Source organism: Procambarus clarkii, chromosome 82, assembly GCF_040958095.1.
Source record: "Procambarus clarkii isolate CNS0578487 chromosome 82, FALCON_Pclarkii_2.0, whole genome shotgun sequence".
In the NCBI taxonomy this organism is placed as follows: Eukaryota; Metazoa; Arthropoda; class Malacostraca; order Decapoda; family Cambaridae; genus Procambarus; species Procambarus clarkii.
In genome coordinates this window covers 5,951,914-5,974,565 of record NC_091231.1, presented here as the reverse complement: position 1 = coordinate 5,974,565, position 22,652 = coordinate 5,951,914, and the positions used below count along the sequence as shown (strand labels likewise).

At 46.6% G+C, this 22,652-nt stretch overlaps 1 protein-coding gene across 5 annotated transcripts in view; it reads left to right on the top strand.

The window, feature by feature from the left end:
- LOC123764361 (SH3 domain-containing kinase-binding protein 1) overlaps window positions 1-22,652 on the top strand; it is a 180,525-nt gene that overhangs the window by 25,570 nt on the left and 132,303 nt on the right. The window contains exon 1 of one of the 5 annotated variants that reach the window (XM_045752037.2): window positions 17,495-17,703. The exons of 3 other annotated variants lie outside the window; for them this stretch is intronic. In XM_045752037.2, coding sequence (XP_045607993.1) covers window positions 17,614-17,703 — 90 coding nt within the window. In that variant the 5' untranslated portion in view covers window positions 17,495-17,613. Of the gene's footprint in view, window positions 1-17,494; window positions 17,704-22,652 lie in introns of those variants that run through there. One more of the 5 variants, XM_045752040.2, reaches the window with a different exon arrangement.

The window sequence follows — 22,652 nt, the reverse complement described above, 5'->3', positions numbered from 1 at the left end:
CTACTGAAAATACTTTTGAAGTTATCAGGTTATTATATATATGTTCAATTTTGTTAACTACAGAGCCTCCTTGTTCCTCACCACTGACCAACTGAACATTATTTTTTCAAGTTTATTTTCTACCACAAACGTGGCCATTGATTTATTTTCTATACGAGTGTCCGGAGACCGGCGCCCCTCCAGGTATCCGCGCCTTGCCCCCTAGATGATTGGTAAAGATGAAGCCACCCAAGAGGTGGCGCGGGCATGAATAGCCCGTAAAAGCCTCTAGAGGGATTTCACGCCCATACTCAATGTTCTGTTTACGGGTTCACCATAGCCCGTGCTACATAGACACTTCGTTCTGAGTAGCTAAATCTAAAACAACATCACTGTTCTAATTCTGGGGGAAGACTAGTCCCAGGGGGCGTCAGGTTCCAAAAATGCAATAAATGAAAACTCGTTCGATTTCAATCAAACTTTTTTGATAAGTTCTATATGAAAAGTGTTTCATCTGGTCCAAGTTTCAGCATCGTAGCATAAATAGGAAGGGAGAAAAAAAATATTGAAGTAGTTGTGAAAATTATGCCAAAATGGTCAAAATCGATTATCAATTAAAAGTGTCAACTGAAATCATAGCTATAACTCTTTGCTATCACAATATCATATATTATACAAATATTATAATTAGTTTAATTGAAAAAAAAATTTAAGAAAAAAAAAAGGATTTTTTTTTTTTTTCATTTTTTTTTTTCGGGCGATTTGCATCAAACTTACACACCTGACTGTACGTAAGCCTATCTGTAAGGATGCCAATTTTGGAGAAAATTGGTTGATGTCAACCTCAGCCACAGATTTTAGAACCTTAGACTTTATTCATTTCTGTTTTTTTTTTTTCAATTGACACAAACATTTACAAAACTGATTCATTTTTTATTCAATTTACTTGAAACTTACACAGTATATGTGGAGGGCATGTCTCTACATTGGAGAGTTTTCATTTTTCTCTAAGTTCATTTATTGATTTTATAATAGCAATAAACATGCCATATTTGCAAAAAAAATTTGGGGAACTTTGAACATTTGTATTTGGAAAACTAAAGATATTTTGGAAATTCTATAAATCAAAGTCCTTTATTATATGCTAATGTGTCAGAAAAGTGTCACAGAATAATTATACCTGAAACGTGTGTTCTGAAGTGTGGACTTGAAGATGTGTAAAAAAACGTTGAAAAAAACAAACCAAAAAAAATCTCCCTTTCTATTTACGCTGCAGTACTGAAACTTGGGACAATTTCAGCACTTTTCATATACAACTAGTCAAATAATATTGGTTGACGTTGAACAACTTTGACCTGACAAGCTGACGCCCCCTTCTCTAGAATTTCTCACAATAGAGTTCTGTCTACCTGCTTCCCCGTCTCTTGTGGCATTTTACATATGTCTTAGTAAGTTACTTTCCAGACAGTTCACAATGTTTCCCTTCACGTTTATTATTGGTGTTAGTACCAACGGTTTAAGTAATAATAATGAAAAAACTGCGCTATGCTTGTAAGGGTTGAGAGAGGCAGGACCCAAGAGCCGTAGTTCATCCCTGGTAAGTACGCTAGGCGAGTATCGTCATAACTACCCCACCTGCTGATGGGGGTAGCTGCATGCCCTACCTTGAGGTTATCTTGAGATGATTTCGGGGCTTTTAGTGTCCCCGCGGCCCGGTCCTCGACCAGGCCTCCACCCCTAGGAAGCAGCCCGTGACAGCTGACTAACACCCAGGTACCAATTTTACTGCTAGGTAACAGGGGCATAGGGTGAAAGAAACTCTGACCATTGTTTCTCGCCGGCGCCCAGGATCGAAGCCGGGACCACAGGATCACAAGTCCAGTGTGCTGTCCGTGGTCAAAGACCGGAGTCTAAAGGAGAGACACCCGTTCCGGACTTCCCTCTCGGCCGACCGGCTCCCATACCTTAAGGGGGTTTCCCACTTAGTTTATTACATTACCTGACGAGCTCCCTGATAAGAGGTAAGAGGGCATTTAGGGCCAGTATTAGTTATGGGGAGATGAGAAGGTACATAGGGAGGAGAGGAGTCATAACATCGTGAGGACATGTAACTGGGAAATGAGGAGGAAGATAAAGGGCAGGAATGAAAACAAGATGGAGAGGGTTAGGAGGTGGAGTAAAGAGGATGATTGGGGGGGGGGGGTTATAGAAAATGGGAGCATACAGAGGAGAGAAGAGGGAGGATATACTGCAAGAGGATGGTGGGAGATGTATGAGGAGATTGCAGAGAAGGATGAGGGGAAACGGGAGAAGGCAGAGGGGTATGGGAGTGTGTGTGTGTGTAAGCGTATGCTTACACACACACACACACACACACACACACACACACACACACACACACACACACACACACACACACACACACACACACACACACGAACCGTAGTATTTAGTCTCCGTGGCGTAGTGGTAAGACACTCGCCTGGCGTTCCGCGAGCGCTTTGTCATGGGTTCGTATCCTGGCCGGGGAGGATTTATTGGGCGCAAATCCTTAACTGTAGCCTCTGTTTAACTCAACAATAAAATGTGTACTTGGTTGTAACAACGATTCTTCGCGGCGGGGATCGTATTCCAGGGACCTGCCCGAAACGCTACGCGAACTAGTGGCTGTACAAGAATGTAACAACTCTTGTATATATCTCAAAAAAAAACTGTTCATTGACAGTTGAGAAACGGGATGAAAGAGCCGAAGCTCAACACCCGCAAGCACAACTAGGTACACACACACGAGCGTAAATGTGTGGACCAAGCTCTCAAAAGTTGAGCCTGGCCCCGAGTCTGACTTGGGGAGAACAAGAACTACTAGCCAGAACCCCCTGCAGGTACAGTCCTGGCGTAGGAGTGTATGAGAGAAACTGGAGACGGTGTAGCCAGTGTCTGACCCCATCATTCATGTTGTATCTCAACAGTGTGTGTGTGTGTATGGCGGCTGGAACACTAGTATACAGCCTCGGTTGATGTTCCCTGGTGTGTGTGTGTGTGTGTGTGTGTGTGTGTGTGTGTGTGTGTGTGTGTGTGTGTGTGTGTGTGTGTGTGTGTGTGTGTGTGTGTGTGTATTCCCGCACTATACTCCAGTATTCCCCTGCACTGCGGGGTGGTCGAGGGTAGGGGTAGCTGGCGTGGGCCTTCAACATGCACCGCATCGGGGTAACTTGGGTCTGCTGGGGGGCACTCACTTATTATATAAATATAGTCTCCATTGATCCCCGCCTCGCCCCCACGCGTAATAAAGCAGCACACACACACTCGTGGGTTGTCTACATTAGGACTCTACGCTTGAAGTAATACAAATGAGTTGAAGGTTAATAATCATGAGATCAGGGTACCTGAGTCCAGGTGAAGGCTATATAGGTTCATTACGGACTACCTTGTATACCTGCCATTACAAGCCAATACGTCAGGCTGCAAGAAGCCGCCTCCAACAGTCTCGTTGACCAGATCACCGACCAAGAAGCCTGGTCAAAGACCGGGCCGCGGGGACGCTAAGCCCCGAAAACACCTCAAGGTTACCTCAAGGTAAGGTATCCACCACTTCACTTCCTAGTGTATTCCATTTGTTATCTACTCTGGCACTGGAGGAATGCCTTCTAATGTCCCTGTGGGTTATTTGGTTTCCACCTGTGTCCTCTTGTTTGTGTTCCCACCCGTGTTAAATAGTTTGTCTTTATGTACTCTGTCAGTTCCTCTGAGAATTTTAAATGTGGTAATTATGTCTCCTGTGACTCTTTATCTTCCATTGACGTGGGGCTTAATTCAGTAGTCTTTCCTCGTATCCCATACCTCTCACCTCTGGGACTAGTCTGGTGACATACCTCAGAACTGTCTCCAAGTCCATCTTGCGTTTGACTAGATATGGACTCCACGCTGGAGCTGGAGGATTGGTCTGACATATATGATGTATAAGGTTCTGAATGAGTCCTTACACAAGTTTTTAAAGGCACTTCTTATGTTGGCCGACCTGGCATATTCTGCTGCTGATATCCTATTGCTGTGGCCTTCAAAGGATTTTTTTCGGATTGATATCAACCCCCAGATCTCTCTCTACTTCATTCTTGGAGAATTCATTCTTCCATTCCTTTCCCCCGTCCCATCCCAAATCCTTAACCTGACCCCTTCCAGGAGTTATATAGTCGTAATAACTTATCGTTTTTCCCTGATAATTATCTACCCTTCCCAACTGGTACCTTATGTCTGGCCTCGGGCTTCCTACACCTATTTTCATAAATGTACACTTATTTGGGTTCAACTCTAGTAGCCATTTGTTGGACCAGTCCTATCCAATAAAAACAGTAAACCTATTTTTTTGTAATATTATGAAACATTTAATTTAAAAATTAGTTTCAGTTAAAATATGAGAAGATTGCGTTGCACAGTTTGCAGCAGTTGGCATGACAGACGTGTCATGGTTGACACAGGGTGACAGGTCTACTCATCACGCTCGCCCAATTAGGGGTCAACTCTAACAATATTACCAGCTCACACAACCAAGGCTAAACATCATAAACTGTCATGTGCTGTGGCATTTGTCACGAGTAATTAAATACATGTCAAGAATGCATTTTTGTATATGAGAATGTGACCAATTATATTGGGAGATATTCTTTTTATGTGGACTTCCACAAGTCCAGCTTCCAAAAGGTAAGGTAAAGAAAGAAAGAAAGAAAGAAAGAAAGAAAGAAAGAAAGAAAGAAAAACATGTGTGTTGTACCCTAGTATAGGTACTTGAAGATGCAATAAACACAAGAAATTCAATAGAAGACTTACAGGAATAGATGGTCATCTTGGGGCACCCATTTTATGTAACATCTTAAGGAGTAAAGACACTCGACATTTTGATATCCTTCGCCACCTGATGTTTTCTTGTTCACAACTTGCAGAGGATTTGTGTTTCTCAGTCAACGAAGAATTGTCTTGGCGGATATTTTCTCGTGTAACTTAGATCTTAGGCCGGTACTCCAGTGACATGGTTTCAGGGGAAGCTTCACAGACACGCTATTCAAATAACGGAATTCACGTTAATGTAATCCTTTGTACAACGCATATTAAATCATTACGTTAGATAAGGCAAATGAGGGGGGGGGAACCTTCGACAAGCCGTGGGCTTCCTGTCCTCGTCGAGGCCACTTGGTTTAGTGGCCCTCGGGTAAATAAGGATTATTTAGCCAATTCTTCAGTTACCCCCTGAGTGAATGCTCCGTTTTCTGTGTTACTCTCCACATGCCCGGCTCAAGTTATCTTATCGAATAATGCGTCACATCTTAATGTCAAATGTCAAAATCTGCAACTGACAAATTATGCTCTACTGTAAATTATTGCGGCCCACATTTTCTATACGGGGATATGTCGATTTGGTTACGTTCGGCCAGTTTAATACTTCCTTTTCTGTAACGTTCAAGGAAGTTTATTGAGATAACAGATAATAAATATCCCCGTGGTATAGTTGTTAAAAGCAGCATTTTTAATAGTTTGGCATAGTGCGAAGTCACTATGCTAAAACAGAGAAATAGGTAACTTTTGTTTGGAGTAATTAACCAGTGGAGCAGTGTATTGTCGGCGACACCAAGGCCGAGCCACTGTTCACTGAAAACAATACAAACTCGTCTTGATAAATTGGTGAACCATCCACATGTAACTTTTTTTTTATATACAAGAAGGTACATTGGGTTTGTGGGAATACATAGCATAGTACAGTATTTACACTCTTGTAAAGCCACTAGTACGCGCAGCGTGTCGGGCAGGTCCTTAATCTAACATAATTTTAAGTAGGTAAATTCTATCAGAATTAATAAAATGATAACAAATACATTGCAAGAAAAAAATGAGATGAGGGAGATTAGTAAGTATATTAAAGCACATTGGTATATTAAAGCTCTGATTACATTGACAGCTTGATTGGGAATTTAAACAAAATTAATAGACACCATACAGCAGATTGACAGCACATACTAACTTTGTTCTTGACCCTAACACGCTAATTTAAAAAGTGACCTTAAATGCAGTAAACGGAACGTTTAACAGAATGTTTGTACTGTAACGCTGCAACTATGAATGTACTGTTCCTAAATAAATTATTATTATTATTATTATTATTATTATTATTATTATTATTAACATCAGTATTGTTTAAATAAGTTAGCACAGGAAAGCTCCGTGTTCTTTGGTACATCAGAGAAAACGACTTCAAGACAGTTTGAGGGGAAGCCTAACTAGGACGAGACACACTTGGCTCTAGTACCTCAAGCTCGTGTTCTCTATTATACCAAAGGACGAGTAGCCGTCCCTGTGTAAACTTAAATAATCTGAGTAAATAAGTAAACTAAGTAATTTTTCATTCCACTCTGGAGCATCTTCAGGTTATGAATGCATACTTTACATGAAGGTACTTCTTGCACCTTGAAGACTCAAGGTGCAATTTTTGGCTTAATACACGTGTGGGAAAGATGAAGGTGTGTGAGGCGAGGTGAAGGGTTCAAGGAATATAGGGGGCAATCAGACATAGGGTAAGGAATAGGGGAATAAGATAAACGGGGTCCAATCAGTCATTGGGTAAGGCGGTGGGCGGGGTGCACTGGGTAGAGGTGTCGTTATCTGGTGCTGTTTGGTGAGGTCTGGACCTGAGCGTAGGCAGAGTAGCCAAGTCATTATCTTGAGAGGATTTCGGGGCTTAGCGTCCCCGCGGCCCGATCCTCGATCAGGACTCATTTTTGTTTCAACCCCCCCCCCCCCCCCTCACCAGGAAGCAGCCCGTAGCAACTGTTTAACTCCCAGGTACCTATTTACTGCTAGGTAACAGGAGCATCAAGGTGAAAGAAACTTTTTGCCCATTTGTCTCCCCCTCCACTGGGGATCGAACCCCCGAACCTCAGGAGTACCAATCCGAAGCGCTGTCCACTCAGCTGTCAGACCCCTTATGTACACTTTGCATATAGTTTCTAGGGGCAGCAGCGTGTAGACGGCGGGTCAATCGTCTCGTAAGCTTTGTGGTGGTCATACCACATATGAGTAGTACCACATATGGTCGTATGAGTAGACTGAATGTGACAACCCTCATTGGCGCGTGTGAAATGGTACACCACGTTTTAGGAGATAGTTGTGTTGTTTATTGGGGCTGTTCTTAAGTATTACATCAGCAGTCCTTTTTGTTTTGGTTCGGTAACAGGGTTGTTGATTTGTGGAACCAATTACCGCGTAACGTGGGGAGGTGGGGTCCCTCGATTGTTTCAAGCGTGGGTGGGACATGTATATGAGTGGGATTGGGGTGGTTATAAATAGGAGCTGCCTCGTACGGGCCAATAGGTCTTCTGCAGTTACCTTGTTCTTATGTTGTGTAGTAAATAATGACTTCCAATCTTTGGTCTCAAGAGCTGTCGGTTTCACTCCATTAGAAATTGTTTGTTATTCTTCTTTGATCTGTTGTATACCGTGAGCTCATAGTGGATTTGTAATAGTTTTATGGGAGGGGTTGTTTGCTGTTGCGGTTAGAGATGATGAAGATTAATCCACCCAAAACGTGGCACGGGCACGAATAGCCCGTAAGTGGTGGCCCTTTTGAGTCATTACCAGTATCAATAGATGATACTGGAGATCTGTGGAGGTGCGGCTGCACCCTGCGTGACGGGAGATGTCTCCCGTGGTGTATTGCAGTTGTTGTTGTTCTCTGTTATAACATTGTTGTGAATATCTTGTGATATGGGTGTTGACTTCCCTCTTGGTGGACCCGTTGTGGTTTGTTAATACTTTTGAAGGCAAGAAAAAGCATTAACAGTTCCTCCAGTTCCTTGAGGATATTAAGCGAGTCACAATGATGAGTAAGGACGCTGCCTATAAATGAGTCTTATCACACTAATATATATAAATGCGTATGAAATTCCACGTAAAGATTAATTTTACATGGATTTCTGTACCATACTTTATGGAAATAATTGTAAATGGAATTCATCATCTTTCACCATACTAATTAAAATTTGTATGGGGAGGAATGGTGAAGCAGTGAGGGTGTTAGTATGGTGGAGGATCGTGAGATAGTGAGGATGTTAGTATGGTGGAGGATAATGAGATAGTGAGGATGTTAATATGGTGGAGGATAATGAGATAGTGAGGATGTTAATATGGTGGAGGATAATGAGATAGTGAGGATGTTAATATGGTGGAGGATAATGAGATAGTGAGGATGTTAATATGGTGGAGGATAGTGAGATAATAAGGATTTTAGTATGGTGGATTGTGAGGAGAGTGTGAATATGGTGGTGGTGGTGGTGCCAGGACTGGTGTGTTCGGGCCGCGTGGTGGTAGTGAGGGGAGACGGGACTTTCCCCTCATTCACTACCCCCCCCTGGGCTCCCCCCCTCCCCCTGGGCTCCCCCCCTCCTCCCCTCATCCCGCCCTTTCCTACATTTACCCTCCATTCGTGTCCCTCTTCTCTCCCCTCCATCTTCCTTATCCCTCACCCACCAGACCCTGCTCCTGCCTCTACCCCCCTCACCCCCCAGACCCTGCTCCTGCCTCTACCCCCCTCACCCCCCAGACCCTGCTCCTGCCTCTACCCCCCTCACCCCCCAGACCCTCCCCTCACAGCAACCATCTATTGCTTCCCCTTGTCCCCTCATCATCCTTGTAGTGGTGACGCCGGGTGGTGAAGGTAGTGATGATGATGTGATGGTGGCGAGTGGTGAGGGCAGTGAAGGTGAGTGTGGTGTAGACCAGAGAGGGGGGGGTGAGGGGCGTGACTCACTCCAACTTAGCCCCCGGAGCGAGCGAGCGCGCGTGCGCGTACGGTGGTTGGCTGGAAGAGGGGAAGAGGGAAGAGGAAGGAGGAAGTAAGGTAACCTCGGGAAGGGGATGGGTAGGAAGGCAGAAGACGCTGCTGTAGAGGCCAGCAAGATTAGACTAACATTGGCGGATTTAGTTAGTACTCACCTAGTTGTGCTTGCGGGGGTTGAGCTCTGGTTCTTTGTCCCCGATGAGTAGATGAGGACAGTTTCCCTATCTCCCTTACTGGTCTGAGAACCTGTGCCACTCAGGACGCACGCACATCTCATCTACTCCACCCGTTCATTGAAGGAAGAGAGGCGGGAGCAAAGTGCCGAAGCCCAACCCCCTCCGGCAGCACAATTAGGGGAGAGGAGGGAAGCCGGAGGGAGGCGGGTGTGGCTGGTCCTCTCTCCCCCACACTCACACACAGGTGCGGCCAGCAGCCACCGGCCGCTCTCACCCGCCGCTCTCACCCGCCTCCCTAAACCTTAACTCTTACACCGGAAACATTCACAAACGTCAAACACTCGACTCTTGAAGAGTTGGGCTGCGCGGGGCGGCAGTTCCAGCCTGGTAGACAACCTGTAGTGTCACATGTTTTGGTGTCAGCCTAAGGCGGTGATGTAATGTGTCCGCGAAAACATTGAGACGTGTATTTTGATAGTGATACAAGTGTTACGTAGAATAATACAGTGTTTGGGTAAATAATACACTATTCTCAGCTCTCTGTGGTGATCTTGAACCAGATACAAGGCCAAAGTGAGCCATCGTCCGTGCCTAATATACCGTGGTGGGGATAGTGGGCGTGAAAGTGTGCCCCACAGTGGACGAGAAGAGTTTGGAACACTCGGTGTAGATCATCTAATATTCACCCCACAACCTCGTGCTGTGAGCTCTGGCGGAAAACACACAGGCACATAATGGCCTCACCAACTGAACTCCAATATTTGTTTAGCTGCAGAAGTTACAGCATTGATAAGCTGAGTTAACGTAGTGCCTCAACAGTGTGTTCAGATTATCAAACGAACTTCACCTTGATCCCAACATGTCTTAAGACAACGAGGGATCTTATTACTTCAAGTTATTATGGTCCATGTAGCCATCATGTGAGGAATATAAATGTCTGATAATAAGTTCAAGTACTCGGTCACAACGAATTTTTTTTAAGGAATTTTTATTGTAGCAACTTGGCTGCATATTCCTTTATTTGTTGACGTTCTGTTATATAGTGAGGCTGTGATGTGCACATCTTTGGTGACTTTATTTTATGTCATATATTTAAATTAATATATATTTAATATATAGTTAAATATTTAATTTTATTTTATAAGTTACTTTTATTTTTAAGTTTATACTTTGTCAGCTCTACTTCAGCAAGCGGTGCAGACTGCCAGTTACTTGTAGCCGGGCATGAACGTAGCAGTAGTAACAGTAGTAACGTCTACAAGTCTGCTCACCTTATTGTGTGACTCTTAGATTTACAAAGTTGTTAATATATACACAGTTTTGGCAAATTTAGCATAGCTGACATGAAGGCAATAGTCTCATAATGGGTTCAGGAACTGAGAGCCAGTGTTATGTTTGGTAAACAGTTTACATGCGTGATGTGCTCGTGTACTGTATGTATAGTGTACAGTAGTGTGACTGTTGTAGACTACACTACACCGTCGGGCAGTGTACTACAGCGGCACACGACGGGTTGTCGTGGTGGGCGCGTGTCGCCGCGTGTGCCCACCCGCACTGCTCCAAGGTTGCCGTCAAAACAAGGCATTATATATTGAGTGAAATGTTCGTAGTTATCTGCGCTAGCGAGGTCAGATATCAGCTCCTGGGCCACGGCTCGTAGCCGTAATGTTCGTAGTTATGTGTTAGCGATGTCAAGCATCAGCTCTTGGGCCCCGCCTCGTAAAGGTCATTATTCTGTGTCTTCGGTCCTCCAGCTTTGTCACATTAACTTTTATTCTATTGTGTTTGGTGTCCCACGCCAATCACTGGGCCAACCTGCTGGTAAATCTGTGACCATTTTAACCTAGGTTTACACGGGAGACATCTCCCGTCACGCAGGGTGCAGTCGCACCTTCACAGATCTCCAGTATCAGCTATTGATACTGGTAATGGCTCAAAAGGGCCACCACTTACGGGCTATTCGTGCCCGTGCCACCTTTTGGGTGGCTTAATCTTCATCAATCAATCCTTGGTTTACACAATGAACCAGGTGTTCATTGTGTAAAGGTGATTTCGGGGCTCAACGAACCCGCGGCCCGGTCATCGACCAGGCCTCCACCCCCAGGAAGCAGCCCGTGACAGCTGACTAACACCCAGGTATCTATTTTACTGCTAGGTAACAGGGGCATAGGGTGAAAGAAACTCTGCCCAATGTTTCTCGCCAGCGCCTGGGATCGAACCCAGGTCCACAGGATTACAAGTCCAGCGTGCTGTCCGCTCGGCCGACCGGTCGTCACACTGTGACACAGTCTTAGCTGCCGTGGAAGACGAGCAAAATGGTACTTTCTCGACAACTGCTGATCAAAACACTTTCTCGACAACTGCTGATCAACCAGGCTGTGACTCATACGTCAGGCTGCGAGCAGCCGCGTCCAACAGCCTGGTTGATCAGTCCAGCAACCAGGAGGCCTGGTCGACGACCGGGCCGCGGGGACGCTAAGCCCCGGAAGCACCTCAAGGTAACCTCAAGGTAAGGTAACTGTGACTTATTGCTCACAAAATGTGCACTCAAGGTGTTCCTGGCACAGTAGGACGATGAAATTTGGTCAAGAACACAACCCATAGTGTAATGGGCAATAAGGTACAATCGTGGCCATGTGTAAAGCTCAGTCCCTGAGGGTGTAGTGCTTGCTCCAGTACTCTTAATTTTTTTAAATTTTGCCCCGAGGGGCGAGTTTATTGGGCAGCGCCACTCATCGTGTGAGTGGGTCCTCATATCAGATATAAACACCGAGGCTGGCTATAATACCGAATCATCGTATGGAGATGACGTCAGGAGTATTATTAGCGTAGACAATGTATGGTAGAGAATACAGCAAGCCTAATGAACAAATCCACAAGGGCCGTGACGAGGATTCGAACCTGCGTCCTAGAGCATCCCAGACGCTGATGCATCACGCTATTGTGATTTCTGTGTGTACAACAAATCTCCAAACTCGAGTCCGTTAATGGGCCGCAGAAAACAATGTTATGTAAACATAAGGTTAAGCTGCTCCGCTGTGGAAAACTCAAATAACCAGATGGTAACCACATATAAATCTCAGACAAGTCACGCAATAGAAAGAAAAAGCGACAAAAGATTTGGGAGTAACAATATCGGAAGACCTTACTTTTTTAGAGAGCACAATAAAGTAGTTGTCATAACTACAAACAAAATGACAGGCTGGATAACAAGGACCTGTCAAAAAAGATGCCATACCTATGATGATAGTTTTCAAGTCATTAGCGCTCTAGAGTGGAATATTGTTCCAGCCCCATTCAAAGCTAAAGAAATGGCTGACCTGCAGAACGTGTAGAGGTGTTTTAATGGCCAAATCCATTCAATAAAATACCTAAATTCTTGTGAACGTTTAACATTTCTCGAACTGTATTCTGTAGGACGCAGGTGTGAAAATAATGAATTACTCTTGGGTACTATAAGGAGGACTGGTTTCAAATGTTCACATGAAAATAACTCCTTGTGAGACCAGGAGGCCACGACAGGAAGTACAAAATAGCCACAGTGAAAAAGCAGAGGTGCAATAGGTACAATAGGACGATTCTATCAACAAGGGGCCCAAAAGGTTCCTACACACGCCCTTTAAACATGAGGGGCACAACCGACCGACCTCTGTGTTCAAAAGGGAACTTGATAAACACTTCCTGAAGGATACCTGATCAATCAGGCTGTAATTCATACCTTGGACTGCGAACAGGATACCTTATCAATCAGGCTGTGATTCATACCTTAGACTGCGAGCAGGATACCTGAGCACTCAGGCTGTGATTCATACCTTAGACTGCGAGCAGGATATCTGATCACTCAGGCTGTGATTCATACCTTAGACTGCGAGCAGGAGACCTGATCAATCAGGCTGTGATTCATACCTTAGACTGCGAGCAGGATATCTGATCACTCAGGCTGTGATTCATACCTTAGACTGCGAGCAGGATACCTGATCACTCAGGCTGTGATTCATACCTTAGACTGCGAGCAGGATACCTGATCACTCAGGCTGTGATTCATACCTTAGACTGCGAGCAAAGGCGTCAAAAAACATTTTTTTTCCAACCATAGACGTGGCCATACGTGTACAGTGCTAACCAGCATATATTCATAACAGACATAAGGGAGCATTGACTGAGCATCAGTTCTTGGGTGTTCGCCCTCTTCACCCAGCAGTAATTGGGTACATGGTTGTTAATGCCTTGGCGAGTCGTGTTCTAGGGGGGAACTAGTGGGTAAGGCTCATCATGAACTATGGGAAGGGAAAGTTTGCTAACAGGGCTTGCTAACAGGCTTGCTAACAGGCTTGCTAACAGGGGTCAGCAGTCGTCTCTTGTTGTTTTTTGTATCCACCTGTGTAAAAAAAAATATGCCTGGCACTGCTGCAGGAGGGTGGGGGGGAGGAAGACTGGGGGGGGGCGTGTGAGTGGCACCAGAGAGACGGGGCGGCACTGGCCGGCTGGTGGACAAGGAGGGACCCCCAGTGACTCACTGCTTGCCTGCTTGTCACGTAACACAGTGCCACTTGCCTGAATGAGTATTGACTGTTGTCTGCGTGTACTCGCCTAGCTGTGCCTGCAAGGTCGAGCTAGGTTCCTCAGCCCCGCCTTCCGAATGTTGTTAAATTAACACAGTGACTCATTTCTCACGCTTTTATGATATTCACATTTAAAACTTTGAATTGTATTGGCTTCAGAGACTTCCGCTTCCAACTTGTTCCACTGATTGACGGCTCTGACGCTGAAAAAGTTCTTTCTGACGAATCTGTGACTCATTTGCGTCTCGTTGTTGTTAAAGATTCGCTACCTGGAACAAAAAGTTCCAAGTAGCACGGGCTATGGTGAGCCCGTATGAAATGCGTCTCGTGTTTCCACCTGTGATCCCTCGTTCTGGTGCTCCTAGCTTTGAACAATGCTGCTTTGTCTACATTATTTTTTTTACTTAGAATCTTGTATGTTGTTATCATACTCTCTTATCTCTCCTGTCCTCCTGTGGCAAGGTCCAGTTCCCTCAGTCTTTCGTCTTCGCATAAGCCCTTCAACTCAAGAACGAGTCTTATTGCATATCTCTGGACTTTTCATAGTTTTCCCCACTTTCTCCTTTTTCAGGTAAGGGTTCCACGCTGGGGACGTATTTTCAAGTGTGGGGTCTCACCTTCGCTGTATATAGGGCCTCGAAAAGCCTCTTTCTCCAGGTTTCTGAACGATACAGTGTGTGTGTGTGTGTGTGTGTGTGTGTGTGTGTGTGTGTGTGTGTGTGTGTGTGTGTGTGTGTGTGTGTGTGTGTGTGTGTGTGTGTGTGTGTGTCAATATTGGAAGGAGCCGTCAGCATCCACCGCATTGCACCACCACTCGTCGAGTGTCTCACCACACCACCACGCGGCTCCTCGCTAGGTCTATCAACCCCCCCGCCCCCCCCCCCCCCCCATGTCTCTCACTCACACTATAGAAATGATTGCAGGAATATCCTGTTATAACATGACTGGTGAGGGAGAAAGAGCCAAGTCATGACGACTATATAGCACTGGCAAGGGACCAGGATGAGGTTTTGGGATGGAACGTGGGGGGAAAGGAATGGTGTCCAACCACTTGGACGGTCGGGGATTGAACGCCGACCTGCATGAAGCGAGACCGTCGCTCTACCGTCCAGTCCAAGTGGTTGGGGGGGGTGTGAGAGGGAGGCAACTGGCTTCTTTTTAACCCTCCCCCTGGTGTGGTGTTTACATTAAATATACGATTTAGTGGGAGTTCCTCTACAGGAAGTTGAGACGCCCGCCAGTACTGCCCCGGGGGGCGTGGGAGCACGCAGCCCCGCAACCTGCGTCCAGGATGTTCCCAGACGCAGGTTCGAATCCTCGTCACAGCCCTTTGTGGATTTGTTCGTGGTGAACTCTGTTCTAACTGTGGGTGGCGAAATCGGCATCATTACCCTTTGCCCTAATTTCATATAGGTTCCCTTATCCTTTATTCCCTAATGTGCCCTTATCTTCATCTAACCAGAGGACCCAAAACAGAAAACGGGACAGTGTGTCAATTTCGCGAGCCGCAACCATTGTCTTTATTTTCTAGTACGACGATTTTTAGCCTTAGAGTATAGGTCAAAATGCGACGTTCTACTAGGATGACGGGTTGTACTGGGAGAGTGGGAGGGGGGGGTGGCTGGTCCGTAGTGTCACTATGACAGAATGACAGAATTACGAGGGAGCGGGGGGGGGGGTAGAAATAGCCTAAGCTACTCTATCCCTTTGAAATGTATTTCTTTCTTGTCTCAATGAACATACTTGAACTTGACATAGAATCACGGTAATGAAGTTAGTAACATTGCACCGTTCCTTCTTGTACTGACCATTGGATTAGTCCAGCACCCTGGTGTAGCCGCCGCCGGTGGTGTATACGTGTATATATATATATATATATATATATATATATATATATATATATATATATATATATATATATATATATATATATATATAATATATATATATAATATATGTATGTATGAGAGTGTGTACATGTGTATATAACATTAATAATTTTGTAACTAGCGTCAAAAATTGTTATTTGCTTAGCTAAACGAACTAGAGGGTTCAGTTCCTGAACCGATTATGTGCCTCTGTAATCCTTTACACCACCGCCCACGGGATGGGTATGGGGTGCATAATAAAGAAATTGAATTGGTGGTGGCGACGCGGTGTGTGTGTGGGAGAGGGAGGGGCGTGTCCCAGGCCTGCACGGGAGACATCTCCCGTCACGCACGGTGCAGGCGCACCTCCACAGGTCTCCAGTATCATCTATTGATACTGGTAATGGCTCAAAAGGGCCACCACTTACGAGCTATTCATGCCCGTGCCACCTTTTGGGTGACTTAATCTTCATCAATCATCAATGTGATGTTGAATGTGGTATATGAGTAGCATACTGGCGTAGAAGGTGATAGGAAGGGGCAGAAGCCACTGCTATGCAGGGGATAACTGTGACAGTTACATTAATGTAAAGGACGCAGCGTACCACCTCCTTGCTTTACTTTCCTCCCTACCATTGTATTGTATCTGTAACGTGGGCTTGTTTGTGTGTGTTTACTATTTGTGTGTGTAGGATCGAGCTGTTACCTCTTGGATCCCAACCATTCTAACCGTTGGTTGTCTAATTCAGAGTTCTGGCAGTGGAAGAGTTGGTATATGTCTAAGGTTGAGAGTTCCTTCCATAGATGGCAGCTCCATAAGTGGACCAACAGCTTCCTCTTTTTGTTATGAAAAAGAAAAATGAGGTTTTACTTTTTTTTACCTAGAACGCAGTACTCTGCCTACTATGCAAGGTCCGATTTGCCTAATTAGTCAAGTTTTCCTGAATTTATATATTTTTTTAATTTTGTATGAAATTATAAAGCTATCCATTTTATCATGTATGAGTTAATTTTGTCTTAATTTGAGATAAAACTAACGTAGATATATGACCGAACCTAACCTACCTTGTGAGTAGATTTCATTTCAAATTACGTCCAAATTTGGCCATAGCGCGCATACGAGCCAAAAGTGACGTTATTTTTAAGAGGATGGGTTGCTCTGAGAGGCCTTGTAGCCTTGCTATACTGTGTTGTCGGCGGTGTACGTGAACTGATACGTGGGTGGTTTACCTGAACTATATTGTGGACAGTTTACGTAAACTGTTGTACGTTTTTACAGGTGAGGAAAGATGGATAGTTCCGTGTTGTGATCTATTTGCTTCCTTGCAAGTAACAGTAGGGAATCAGTTTGAGACGCGGTGAATTTAATATAAAATGCTGTCAAAAGTGATTCTTGTGAATGATTGATACTTGTTCATAAAATCTATTGAAAGTAATCTAGAAAGAAGAACAAAGGAACAGCGGCTGCAACAGTGTGGAAGGCAGGCTGAAAGTGTAAGAAATGGATACAGTGTAAAATGTTGTTGAAATGGAAACGAGAAAGATGACAATGACAGCGATGGTGTGGTTTTGCGGCTCTGGGGGCCCGATAGCTGGCGCCCAACCTCGCCTCTGTCACGTCAGCGCAACCGGGGTCACCCATCAAGTCCTATTTCCACCAAATGTTATTGATGTTCCAAGTGATTGATGTTTGCAGTGTCGGTAGTGGATTAGTGGTGGAGGAGGGTCTGACCCCAGGTGAGTCGTTGACCCCTGGTGAGTCGTTGACCCCTGGTGAGTCGTTGACCCCTGGTGAGTCGTTGACCCCTGGTGAGTCGTTGACCCCTGGTGAGTCGTTGACCCCTGGTGAGTCGTTGACCCCTGGTGAGTCGTTGACCCCAGGTGAGTCGTTGACCCCAGGTGAGTCGTTGACCCCAGGTGAGTCGTTGACCCCAGGTGAGTCGAGTCATTAACCCCAGTGTAGTGTCCTGCAGCAAGTGACCTTCTACCTGATATGCTCCCTTCAGACAGTTGTGTGAGAAAGTGACCGACAGAGGTTAGATATCAACAAGAGGTGTAGTGACCCGTTGCGACCCGCCGTGGTGGCGAGGGGCCCCGGAAGCAAGAACACGCGCCAGCTCCCTGCCCCCTCCTCTGGCACACGAGGATGGAGACCAGGTGAAGGTGTGTGTGTGTGAGGTGCTGTGGTGGGGGGAGGCACCGGTCCCATGTTCCTGGTGTGTTGCAGCCGCCGCCCGAAGCGTTACAGCTTCACCCCGAGCTACTCCTTCTGCCACCACCGAGCCTCGGTTTACCAGGTGGGTGTCCAGAGGTCAGAGGTCACAACCCGGCGCTCACACCTCACTGCTCCACAGTCACTCTTCACGCACTCTAACTATGTATACATAGACTTAACAGGTACTCCTTTACCACGGGAGACATCTCCCGTCCACGAGGCTAACCATAGCCCGTGCTTCTTGCCCCGCTCCTGTGCCAGGTAAGTTACGGGCTCACCATAGCCCGTGCTACTTGGAACTTGTTCCGAGTAGCTGAATCTATAACAACAACAACAACATACTCCTTTACGGGCTATTCATGCCCGTGCCACCTCTTGGGTTGATGTTTGGCTTAATCTTTATCAATCAGGTACTCCTGTAACGTGGGGAAAATATTATCCACAAAGAGTTGGAACGTGAGAATAGTTGTATTACAACTCGGTAAGTAGAACACGGCCAGCAGCCGGGGCATTAAAAGGTAGGCTTTACTGCTGATAGGTATGCACAACTCACCGCTATCCTCCTCTCCTATCTCAATTACTCCACTTCCTTACATTCTATTTCTCAGCGCCTAGCTGCAGCCTCGCCCACCTCAGGCGCCACCCTCACATTCCCCTGTGACTCTTGTCAGATGGGAATACATGTATTGTATGCATGTTGGTCAGCATAGTAAAAGCGGTACAACCACCACCTCTGGTCGGTTGCTCAGTAACCTGCTGCACTCTAGGGAGAACAAGGGGGCCAGATTCACGAAAGCACTTACGCAAGCACTTACGAACGTGTACATCTTTCCTCAATCTTTGACGGCCTTGGTTACATTTATTAAACAGTTTACAAGCATGAAAACTTCCCACTCAACTGTTGTTATTGTTATAAACAGCCTCCTGGTGCTTCGGAGCTCATTAGCTGTTTAATAATTGGAAACAAAGCCGCCAAAGATTGAGAAAAGATGTACAGCTTCGTAAGTGCTTGCGAAAGTGCTTTCGTGAATCTGGCCCAAGGTCTCCAGCCCTGTCCATGGAGAACAGAAACAAATGCATATAAGCTGGTTAGCATTGTATCGATTTGTGGGATACTGAGGTAGAAAATAGACTAACAAAAAAAAAACCTTGAGGCAGGATGCTGGATAATTTCCTTGATCTCTGGAGCAGGATGCTGGGATAATTTCCTTGATCTCTGGAGCAGGAGGCTGGGATAATATCCTTGATCTCTGGAGCAGGGTGCTGGGATAATTTCCTTGATCTCTGGAGCAGGAGGCTGGGATAATATCCTTGATCTCTGGAGCAGGGTGCTGGGATAATTTCCTTGATCTCTGGAGCAGGATGCTGGGATAATTTCCTTGATCTCTGGGACAGGAGGCCGGGATATCTCCAGTGATCGCTGGGACAGGTGCTGGGATTCATCTCCTGATCGCCATGAAAGTTATCTAGCCATATTTAGGTTGACCTACGTTGAGCATTAATATTACATAGGATATTATATCTATACATTTATCTACGCTAACGACAGAAATGTGATATATGTATTCCATGATGTGTTTGTTGTCTATTGGTCTGAAATAGGGACTTAATCATTTGTTTCTTGTATATGGGTGTACGACACTTGCTGTACGGCACTTGCTGTACGGCACTTGCTGTACGGCACTTGCTGTACGGCACTTGCTGTACGGCACTTGCTGTACGGCACTTGCTGTACGGCACTTGCTGTACGGCACTTGCTGTACAACACGTGCTGTACGGCACTTGCTGTACGGCACTTGCTGTACGGCACTTGCTGTACGGCACTTGCTGTACGGCACTTGCTGTACAACACGTGCTGTACGGCACTTGCTGTACGGCACTTGCTGTACGGCACTTGCTGTACGGCACTTGCTGTACAACACTTGCTGTACAACACTTGCTGTACGGCACTTGCTGTACGACACTTGCTGTACGGCACTTGCTGTACGGCACTTGCTGTACGACACTTGCTGTACGACACTTGCTGTACAACACGTGCTGTACGGCACTTGCTGTACGGCACTTGCTGTACAACACTTGCTGTACAACACTTGCTGTACGACACTTGCTGTACGGCACTTGCTGTACGACACTTGCTGTACGGCACTTGCTGTACGACACTTGCTGTACGGCACTTGCTGTACGACACTTGCTGTACGGCACTTGCTGTACGGCACTTGCTGTACAACACGTGCTGTACGGCACTTGCTGTACGGCACTTGCTGTACGGCACTTGCTGTACGGCACTTGCTGTACGGCACTTGCTGTACGGCACTTGCTGTACAACACGTGCTGTACGGCACTTGCTGTACGGCACTTGCTGTACGGCACTTGCTGTACGGCACTTGCTGTACGGCACTTGCTGTACAACACGTGCTGTACGGCACTTGCTGTACGGCACTTGCTGTACGGCACTTGCTGTACGGCACTTGCTGTACGGCACTTGCTGTACGGCACTTGCTGTACGGCACTTGCTGTACAACACGTGCTGTACGGCACTTGCTGTACGGCACTTGCTGTACGGCACTTGCTGTACAACACGTGCTGTACGGCACTTGCTGTACGGCACTTGCTGTACGGCACTTGCTGTACGACACTTGCTGTACGGCACTTGCTGTACGGCACTTGCTGTACAACACTTGCTGTACGACACTTGCTGTACAACACGTGCTGTACGGCACTTGCTGTACGGCACTTGCTGTACAACACTTGCTGTACAACACTTGCTGTACGGCACTTGCTGTACGACACTTGCTGTACGGCACTTGCTGTACGGCACTTGCTGTACGGCACTTGCTGTACGGCACTTGCTGTACGGCACTTGCTGTACAACACTTGCTGTACAACACTTGCTGTACAACACGTGCTGTACGGCACTTGCTGTACGGCACTTGCTGTACGGCACTTGCTGTACAACACTTGCTGTACGGCACTTGCTGTACAACACTTGCTGTACGGCACTTGCTGTACGACACTTGCTGTACGACACTTGCTGTACAACACTTGCTGTACAACACGTGCTGTACGGCACTTGCTGTACGGCACTTGCTGTACGGCACTTGCTGTACGACACTTGCTGTACGGCACTTGCTGTACGACACTTGCTGTACAACACTTGCTGTACAACACGTGCTGTACGGCACTTGCTGTACGGCACTTGCTGTACGGCACTTGCTGTACGGCACTTGCTGTACAACACTTGCTGTACGGCACTTGCTGTACGGCACTTGCTGTACGGCACTTGCTGTACGGCACTTGCTGTACGGCACTTGCTGTACAACACTTGCTGTACAACACGTGCTGTACGGCACTTGCTGTACGGCACTTGCTGTACGGCACTTGCTGTACGACACTTGCTGTACAACACGTGCTGTACGGCACTTGCTGTACGACACTTGCTGTACAACACTTGCTGTACAACACGTGCTGTACGGCACTTGCTGTACGGCACTTGCTGTACGGCACTTGCTGTACGACACTTGCTGTACGGCACTTGCTGTACGGCACTTGCTGTACGGCACTTGCTGTACGACACTTGCTGTACAACACTTGCTGTACAACACGTGCTGTACGGCACTTGCTGTACGGCACTTGCTGTACGACACTTGCTGTACGGCACTTGCTGTACGGCACTTGCTGTACGACACTTGCTGTACAACACTTGCTGTACAACACGTGCTGTACGGCACTTGCTGTACGGCACTTGCTGTACGGCACTTGCTGTACAACACTTGCTGTACAACACTTGCTGTACGGCACTTGCTGTACGACACTTGCTGTACGGCACTTGCTGTACGGCACTTGCTGTACGGCACTTGCTGTACGGCACTTGCTGTACGGCACTTGCTGTACAACACTTGCTGTACAACACTTGCTGTACAACACGTGCTGTACGGCACTTGCTGTACGGCACTTGCTGTACGGCACTTGCTGTACAACACTTGCTGTACGGCACTTGCTGTACAACACTTGCTGTACGGCACTTGCTGTACGGCACTTGCTGTACGACACTTGCTGTACGACACTTGCTGTACAACACTTGCTGTACAACACGTGCTGTACGGCACTTGCTGTACGGCACTTGCTGTACGGCACTTGCTGTACGACACTTGCTGTACGGCACTTGCTGTACGGCACTTGCTGTACGGCACTTGCTGTACGACACTTGCTGTACGGCACTTGCTGTACGACACTTGCTGTACGGCACTTGCTGTACGGCACTTGCTGTACGACACTTGCTGTACAACACTTGCTGTACAACACGTGCTGTACGGCACTTGCTGTACGGCACTTGCTGTACGGCACTTGCTGTACGGCACTTGCTGTACGGCACTTGCTGTACGACACTTGCTGTACGGCACTTGCTGTACGGCACTTGCTGTACGACACTTGCTGTACGGCACTTGCTGTACGGCACTTGCTGTACGACACTTGCTGTACGACACTTGCTGTACAACACTTGCTGTACAACACGTGCTGTACGGCACTTGCTGTACGGCACTTGCTGTACGACACGTGCTGTACGACACTTGCTGTACGGCACTTGCTGTACAACACTTGCTGTACAACACGTGCTGTACGGCACTTGCTGTACGGCACTTGCTGTACAACACTTGCTGTACAACACGTGCTGTACGGCACTTGCTGTACGGCACTTGCTGTACAACACTTGCTGTACAACACGTGCTGTACGGCACTTGCTGTACGGCACTTGCTGTACGGCACTTGCTGTACGGCACTTGCTGTACGGCACTTGCTGTACGGCACTTGCTGTACGGCACTTGCTGTACGGCACTTGCTGTACGGCACTTGCTGTACGACACTTGCTGTACGGCACTTGCTGTACGGCACTTGCTGTACGGCACTTGCTGTACAACACGTGCTGTACGACACTTGCTGTACGGCACTTGCTGTACGGCACTTGCTGTACGGCACTTGCTGTACGACACTTGCTGTACGGCACTTGCTGTACGGCACTTGCTGTACGGCACT